Source organism: Terrapene carolina, unplaced genomic scaffold (assembly GCF_002925995.2).
Source record: "Terrapene carolina triunguis isolate 2854851 unplaced genomic scaffold, T_m_triunguis-2.0 Scaffold34813, whole genome shotgun sequence".
In the NCBI taxonomy this organism is placed as follows: domain Eukaryota; kingdom Metazoa; phylum Chordata; order Testudines; family Emydidae; genus Terrapene; species Terrapene triunguis.
This window is the reverse complement of record NW_020699164.1, coordinates 12259-21306: the sequence shown is the minus strand read 5'-3', so window position 1 is coordinate 21306 and position 9048 is coordinate 12259. Positions and strand designations below refer to the sequence as shown.

Below are 9048 nucleotides of genomic sequence, written 5' to 3'. Positions count from 1 at the left end.
GTGGAGTTGCCTTCTGGATCCACCTATTTTTCTCCCCCTTTGTCCTTCCCCCCCCCCCCCCCCCCCCCCCCCCCCCACCACCCCAACTTTCTCTGGTCAATATTCTCTTCTCTCCAACACCCTCACGCGTTTCTGTGCGGCGTTCTTGTTGAGGGATGGTTTCTAAAGAGTGAGTGAATCACTCCGTGCAGGAAGATAGCCGGAGAGCACAAGAAAGGCGGCACTCCTGGCAGCTGAAGGAGAAGCCTCTCTAGTGGCTGCAATGGATAACTTCGGGCAGAAAACCCCACACCTGGGCTGGTCTACTTGAGACAGACAAGGACACAGGGAAAAGGTAGCCCAGAATGACTAACAACATGCACCACTACACCAGCTCTGGGCAAGAATTTATGGTGCTGTAACTTCCGTCATGGACTGGCACAAACAGCCTGATTAATGTTAGAGAAGGCCTCTAACGTCACTTGAAATCTAAGACATTGCTAATGGACATGGGCCCAAGACACAGAATTCAGACCTTCATCTAAACTGTCTCAGATCTTGGGGACAGTTGGATCTGGAGATTAGTTTGGGTCACATCTCAAATCAGTAGCAAATACTTTTTTAAAATTATGTTCATACTTTTGCAGCCTGATATTTAAGTAGCTGGTTTAGTGTTGTAATTTTCAATCTATAGCTGCCCTCCAGTGGCCAGGTACCTTCAAGTCTACAATTAACTTACTTAGAGATATCTCTTGCCAAACTAAAACATGGTTGGAATTAACAGGGACATTTATCTTTCATCTGTACAAATAGATACTGTGCTTTATTAACAGAGACCTGCGAGATACAAAGTATTGATCTTTAATTGTAGAGCAGATCCTGTTCGGTGCAAACCTCTTGTAGTTTGTAGGCTTCTTTCTCTTAGTCATAAGGATTGATCTCTCATGCTTAAAATTCTGCTTCTCGGGGCTAAAGAGGCAGCAGGTACACTTACAGGAGGAAGCTGATCTCTAGTAGCGATCGGGTGGTATTTAAGGAACAACATGGTTGGAAAATCCCTCTTCTAAATTAATTGTGCCCAATAAGTTTGCATATTTAATTTGAAATGAAGTTTTGGAATGTAAAACATGTAGGCCTGTGTCCCCTGGCTACCACTGGCGCAGCACCTAGCTGCCTTAAGATAGCAGAGGAGCTGGTCCCTTGCCACTGTTCTCACTGGTGGCCAATATAACCTGTTCAGGAGTCTGTCTGGAATGACTGTGAGGGGAGTTGAACTTCACGTTGTGTTAGATTGGTTTCCCCTTGTCATGACCTAGCCAGAGGAGGGATGGGCGATGGTATTTAGCCATTGGTAAGGTTGTCCTGTGAAAAGTGGTCAAACCAGCAGGACGGGACAGAAATACCTCAAGAGGGGAGGAAGGATGCTCAGGAACTCCTCAGAAATTGTCTTTGAGCATGAGGGAAAGTGGGTGGTTGCTTTCACAGTGTCAATTTTGCATGTACCATTTAGCAGTGGCTGTTCCTCACCCTTTGTCCGCTCCCTTAATATACCTATGATGTTTGATTTCTCTTCATTACGGGTTTGTGTGGGACGCAAGGTTGGATTTCTTTCTCCGTAGGTTCATTTGCAGAATAGTAAGGAAGTAGGATTCTGCGGAGGGTCTATTGTCAATGAAAAATGGATCGTAACAGCAGCGCACTGCATTGAGCCTGGCGCACAGATTACTGTCGTGGCAGGTAAGCAAAAGGAAGTCTGAATGCATTAGTGGATATTCAGTTAGGCATGCTAAATAAAATTGGCGCTATCCAGTTTATGAACATGTTTATCATGGCAAAGCTTCCCCTAGACCTGTGACTGGCATCCATATTCCAGCAGGGTTTGTTTGTTAGGTTGATGGGACAACATGTTTTTTGGCAGGTAGGGAAGAAGAGTTGTGTTACAGTCTCATAGCCACATTATCCCACTCCAGCTGTACGTACAAACTGTATTAGAACATGGATGCCTCTGTCCAGGCCAGACAACTGTGCCACGGTACAGCTAGAGTTGTAATGTAACAGGCTTTAAGGTGTCCACTGACTATAGAAAACAAAGATGTAGGGCCAGGTCCTTAGCTAGTATAAATTGGCTTAGCTCCATTAAAGTCAACTGACTTCAATGGAGCTATAGCAGTTTACGCCAACTGAAAATCTGGCCCATAGTAAATTAGAATAGTAAGCTCAGGTGGCTTTAGTGTTGTCTCCAGGATCATGGCTCCCAACAACCAGGGCCTAAAAGGGAGGAGTTTTTGGGTCTCACTTTAGTGAAACAAAAATCCATAAAACCACCACTCAGAATATGACAAGTCTCCCCTCAGAAGCCTTAGCTGACACAAAACATGAAATACCTGACAAACAGAGCCCTGCGTGGATACAAAATCTGTATGCACATCCCATCCACACAAATGCTCTGCGGATATCCGCGTTTGTGGCTATAAAGCGTATGGGACTAATACAGGACTATCGGTGGCAGTGTGCCGCACAGCTCCAAATGCATTGACCAACTAGAGTCTTGCCGGCGGCTAAAAACTGCATTTCTGCTTCCATTGTTGTCAGGCCTTAAACTTTCATAAAAATAACTGTTCATTGGCCAAACGTCACACAGATCTGAAAGTTAATTGAGGGCTCAATGATCCAAATGATCCTGCAGCAGAAGCAGAAATGGATCCTGTAAAGACTGAAATTCTGTAGAAAGTAGAAATTATGGACTGAAGTAGAGAACTGAACTTGTATGTGAGGAACTGTGAGGTGTAGACAGGCCAAAACTGACACATCCACAAAATGACTTCATTGCATCTTTACCAATGCTATTTCCCCCCTCAACCCGCTGTCCCCGTCCCTGCCAGCTACTCAGCTTTTAGTGATTGCCTATGGGAAACCTGAAGATAATTCAACGCAGGGCCCCATAACTAAGGCAAGGGATTTGGCAAGGGTAAAAAGGTGATGGTTCACAAGTCAGTTTCCTCAAGTTGTTTATGAAGTGTCTATTTCATATTATAACTGCTGAGCACACGGGACACAAATCTAGTTAGTAGCAGCCGCCAATAACAACAGATTCAATTGAAACATGCAACACACCCAGACTAAAAGTTAGGTGATCCGGGTATATTTATAATTGTCACTGAATTTGGACCAACTCAGACATTAAGAGTGGGATTCTCAAAAAGGCTTAAGACAAAAAGCCCCTGGGACTGATTTCAGCAGAGCTCCATGCCAGTACAGGCTGCACCTGCACAGGATCAGGGTCTGCAGAAGGTTGAGTGCCACATTTTCTACCATTTACTTTCAACCAGTTTTGCCTCCCTGAAAGTTCACAAGGGTGATAGAGCGTATCTGTTAAACTGTGAATACACAACTTCTGCTCTTCATACAGCGGAAACAGTTTCACGTTAGAAGGGCCCATTTTTTGCTTGGAAATGGGTCTGTTTCTGGGTTTGCATTTTCTTGCAAGTTCATCCAGTTCTAATTTCATCACAAATGTTTCGCACCCCTCCGATTGGGATAGAGGATGATTGTTCAGGAGCACAGCTGGGTTTTACTGGAGTGGATTTTATTGACAGGTACCAAGTAAAGAGGGAAAAAAATCTGGGGTTGCAGGTTTTCACAGTGACTTGATGTTTTCACATCAAGCACCTTGCACTTTCCCCTCCATCCATGCCAAACACCTAGCTTTAAATATAGCACAATAGCGCCCCCTTGAAATATTTAGCAAACAAAAATAAAGGCGTTAAAATTACCCCCCACATAGGGCATATATTCAGGCTGTCCCGCAACAATTATGCAGCAATATCAATAAGAAAAACCAATAGGAAAAAAAAACCCTCAAAGTCTCCCCCATATGTGTCTTATTTTTACAGCTTAGTAATGTCATCTGAAAAGACATCCCTACTCCCTCATTTATATCTCATATCCTAATGCACTGAAAACACACCCACACCCCCCCACACACACACACAATGAGGGTGGCTCAGAAACAGTGTAATGAGCAAAGCTGCCAGTCAGACAATACCATTAACAAGAACACAGAGAGCTAACCGATGGTCTGACTTCAGGCTCTCTCGTGGCACGTTCAGCAGGAAGCCAATAAACTGTTAAAAGCAGAAGCACTGCGAATACAACAGACAGAACAGCTCAGATTCTAGAGACTGCAGCAAAGCTCGTAGGAAGATTGAGGCAGAGGCTAAACGTTCCCGACCCACTTTGGGCCACAGAAAAGAGAAGTGGGTGGCTTGTGACAAGCTATTGAGCAGGTCTCAGGATTCCCCTCCATCCCACCCTAGTTACCTGCAGATTTAGGATGTTGGTCACAGTAGGGGGGGAAGTGATTTTGCTTCTGGTTTCCTTGCAGAGCTAGTTAGCAAGCTGCCTGAGCAGGTCGACTTTCCTTTGGGAAGGAAAGGACTTCTCTGATAAATCTTAACGCGGTGCAGCCTCGAAACACCTGAAGTCTTGACAAATTCCCCCTTTTTTGTCTAGAAAAATTCTTTAAGGAAGGGATAAGCCTGCCAAAAAATCAGCTGCAATAGCCCTAAACAGCAAACCGCCTGCAGTTGATTTTTATCCTCAGCAGAGGAAAGTGTAGGAAGCTGGGGGAGGGGGATCTGCAGGCGCTGGGAAAGACGGGCTTTGGAACAGAGACTTTGCATCTACTTGCTTTGTAGGGCCTAATATTCCAGTTGCTGGCAACAACTACCTGCATCTAACTCTATGGGGGGCGCGGTCCTTCTGGCAAAGATACAGAATGGCTGCTGGTTGCTGTGGATCTGGAGTATTGTTTGCTAATAAGGGGTCTGTTTTAAAATATATTCTTGGTTCGGGAGACTTTGTAATATCCAGGGACAACGCTCCCCCTTACAACTCTGCAAAGAATCGCCAAACTTCTGTTATCCCAAGCACTACAAAACTTTGATCACCATCCCCTATTTCCCAACCGAACATTTTGGCTATGAGGCCAGGGTTACCCCCAACTGGTTTGGGGGGGTTTTTGTGTGTGTTTTTTAACACAGTACTATTGGATCTTTAGCTGGGCGGCCACCGTCTCTGGTCTGATACATCATTCAACGTGGTCAGCTAAACTTGATGTATGTGTAACCCACTGGTGCGTGTGTGTTGCAGGTTCCACAAAGGATATGAGTTGTTACAGCCCTCAGCTATAGAGCATTATCTCAGACCATAGCAGCTCATTGCAGTCCCTGGTCTGTCACCTCAAGAGAGTGGTCATCGCACCAGGCACCTCTAGAGCTAAAAGTATGAGCTGCTGCAGCTTGAAGAAAAGAGCCCAGGCTCTGGATTTGGGGACTGTACCAATTCATCGCCTCCCGGGATCGGCACAGAAGGGAGCCTATAGCACACACTCATCAATGGGTTACGTTTGCACCATAAGGGACATAACTCATAACCTGCTCTGCAGCACGGGACTCTCTCACATAGCATAAGGAAACTACTTACGAGCTATCACTGGTATTTGGTTTCCTACTCCTTGTAGGGCAGACACTAGGGGATCTGATCCTGCTTCCAGTGAAGTCACTTTCAAAAGGGGGCAGGATCAGACCCTAGATGAGGAGATCATCACACACTTTGGCCTCAGTTCTGCAGTTGGCAAGTTTTTGCCAACCTCTCCCTTTGCAGGATTAGGGCCTTAGTGAGATCTGTTAATAGACTGCAGTGACACAAACACATAGCAACAAATAGATTATACAGTAACACGCACAGTGAACCTTGTCTCATCCAACAGACGGCACACCTAATATCTCCTCGTACTGCGGTGCACTATCACCACTGGGTCTGAGCCAATTCCCAGGGTGGGATTTGAACTTATGACATTTTGGTTCCCAGCTGAGCCTTAGTGACACTAAAAGTATCAGTTGTATGTGTAGTTACTAACCCTGATAGTGTATTTAGTCACCCACAGGTTGCTTGTAATTGTAAAAAGCACCACATTTATTTCACCAGGGGAACACAACACGGAAGTCAATGACGGTACCGAGCAATATCGCCAAGTGGTGAACATCTTTCCTCATCCCACCTATAATGCCAGCCAAAACAAGCACCATAATGACATAGCACTGCTAGAGCTTGGGACCCCGCTGGAGATCAACAGCTACGTCACCCCCATTTGCATCGCCAGCAAGGAATTCACCAACAGCCTCCTCAAACATGGAACTGGCACCGTGAGTGGCTGGGGGAGCCAGCTGTTCCGGGGAAGGGTGGCCACAGTCCTACAGGTTCTGAAAGTCCCATTCGTTGACCGTGCAACGTGCATGAGAAGCAGCAGGTTTTCTATCTTACAGAATATGTTCTGTGCGGGTTACCATTCAGAGGCTAAAGATACGTGTGAAGGGGACAGCGGGGGCCCTCATACCACAGAAATAGAAGGTACCTGGTTTCTAACTGGAATAACCAGCTGGGGGGAAGAGTGTGCGTTGGAGGGCAAATATGGTATCTACACCAGAGTATCAAAGTACGTCAGATGGATAAAAGATAAAACAAGAGGCTAATCAACATAGAGCTAAACCTTTCTATTGCTTTTCTGTGGATTGCCTGATTAGGAGATGTTGGCAAGTGTAAAAAAACCCTAATTTGTTTTTCTTAAAATGTTGCATTTTAATAAACAATTTTAATAGAATCAATTTTTCTCTTTGAAGATAAATATTTAAACAGGGAGTTGAGAGTAGATGTGGTTAAAAAGGAAAAAAATGCATTCATTGTAAATGGCCAAATTCTACCCTCATTCATGAGCATGCCACTACCTTCGAAGTCACTGAGTGTCGCGTGTTTGTAGCAGAGGAGATTTATTAACGTGTAACACTGGTTCTCATGATGTAAAATAACCTGAAAGGACAGACCTATTAAACTCACGTGAAAGTAGCTGCAGGATTTGTGATACTGATTTCTGCCGAGACTTGATTCAAGGTTATGAAAAGATAATTGTTTGGCATCTATCACCATAACTTAACGTTCATTGTATTATTCAGAGTTAATTAAAACTAGCGACCAGATCCTCTGCTAGTGTAAACTGATGTCACTCCATTAACTTCAATGGACCCATGCACATTTATTTATACCATGGGAAGAACTGGCCTGATATTTTTAAAGCTCATACCCATAAATGATAGAACAAGGAGGATTGTAAGTATTTGAGAATAGATGTCATTCCAATGGGAAAGCAAGTAATCTGGACTTTGTATTCAATGGGATTTTAACCCTAAAAACATTTTAATTCACTAAGGCCCAGGTTCTCAGCGGTATTTAGGCACCTAACGCCTATTGAAAACAATGGGAGTTAGGTGCCTCTGAGGATTTGGGCTTTACTGCCTGATCTACTGCCCACTAGTAGGAGTCCTCTAGTTATTCCAGGGGGCAGTGGATTAGGTCTATACGGTCTGTTGCTGTTCCTATTAAAATGAACGATAGCTTTGCCACTCGAATAAATCAGGCTCTTGCACAATACACTCAATCGATTCATGCAACATAAACACCTTTCTCCAGTCTCGTGTCATATCCCTTTGATCTTCCCCTGACTCACGGCACTTACAGTATTAAGACATTATTGTGCTTTGGGCATCACTGGTTAATTCTAACACTAAAAGCTTTAATAGATAAACCTGACGATGGAATACCTAAGAGGGCTAAAAATATTGTCCTTTAGACTCTGACATTTTGAAGCATCGTATGCTCAGCCATACGAAGAGAAAGTGAAAATTTGGGTAACAATTTATCAAGTTCCACCCACTTTTGTAGCCTCCACATTCACCTCCTCATTGCTATCAGAATATCCTTAGCTACTTAACTGGAAAAAGCAGACAAATGCTGCCGAGTCACTGGCTGTTAGAATAAAACAAAGCCTTGTGTTGAGCAAGTGCTTGTCTAATAAAGTAATGCACATTCTAAGTGTGGGATTCAATTTTTGCTGGAAGTATTAGTTGCTTATGGTTACAGGAACTAAATACAACTCTATCATTAGGGCTGAAATCTTTGGTGTGGCAGCACATTTCAGTTGTAGCAAAACCATCCCCTACAGAACTCGCACTGAGTTGAGATGTGGGATGAATGCATCCAGAGGTTTGCATCGTTTTCTTGGTAGTTTAGATATCTAAACTAATACTTGATTCAGCGAAAGGGCTCTACTGCACACTCAGAGAGGACAGGGCTTAAGTCGTAACAGTAGCAAAGCCATTCCATGGTGCGTGGTACATTGGTGGATGCAACCTGCTGCTCCTATCTTTGTGTTGCTTTGGGCTACAGGACCCACCAACCCCCATGTTATTTGTACGTCAACTGGCCACCTTCCTGACCTGCTCACCTCAGCTCCACGGTGTCCCTTCACAGCTCTCTTCTCCCTGGACAGCGGAAATGGCCGTAGCTTTCCTGGGTCCTGTAGAAGGCCTCATGAGTCCATCCAGGGTGCCCCCTTCCCATAAGAGGCAGAGAGAGATTTGCTTTAGGAACTGATGGAGCTAAACTAAACAGAGCCTTCTGAGACCTCTACAGAGGTGTAGCAAATTTTGATCTGATTCACTTGGTTAATTGCATATTTGTTTATCTATGCACTTGTATTTCCCAAATTCAAGGGAAATGAAATAAATATAGTTGAGGGTAAGTTTAAAGAAGATCATCACTAACTCCTGTCTCCTTGTTTCCACTGAAAAACAGTGATTTCTATAAAATTCCATAGGCTGTGCTGTCACTTCTACAGGACGGTGATTGGCACATGCTGGTGACGTACAAGCTTTGTCACACAGCTCTACTTTGGGCGTTGGTCAAAGCATGACAGAAAATGCTTGCCCAAGGAATACTCCTTGATTTGCATGACCATCCGCCATCCCGGCTTCCTTCCCTCACGAAGGCAGAATATTAGCGGGGGAGGGGACCCACGGTCAATAAGACTTCTTTATGTCCACTGTATCACTTGGACGCTTATGGCTCATGCACATTTCACAAGGTCTCTGCCGCAGGCTGTCTAGTGAAGAGCCTTGGGAAAGCATCATGTGTTACTCCCCCAATACAGTAATCCCACAGCAATCCTGGCATGGC

At 44.5% G+C, this 9048-nt stretch overlaps 1 protein-coding gene across 1 annotated transcript; it reads left to right on the top strand.

Moving 5' to 3' along the window:
• Positions 1-1598: 1598 nt before the first annotated feature.
• On the top strand, positions 1599-6644 carry LOC112102708 (coagulation factor IX-like; the record flags this gene model as incomplete). Its single annotated transcript, XM_026646297.1, has 2 exons — positions 1599-1716; positions 5968-6644. Coding segments are annotated over 2 exons (663 nt in total), but the record flags the coding sequence as incomplete, so codon positions are not given.
• Positions 6645-9048: the final 2404 nt, after the last annotated feature.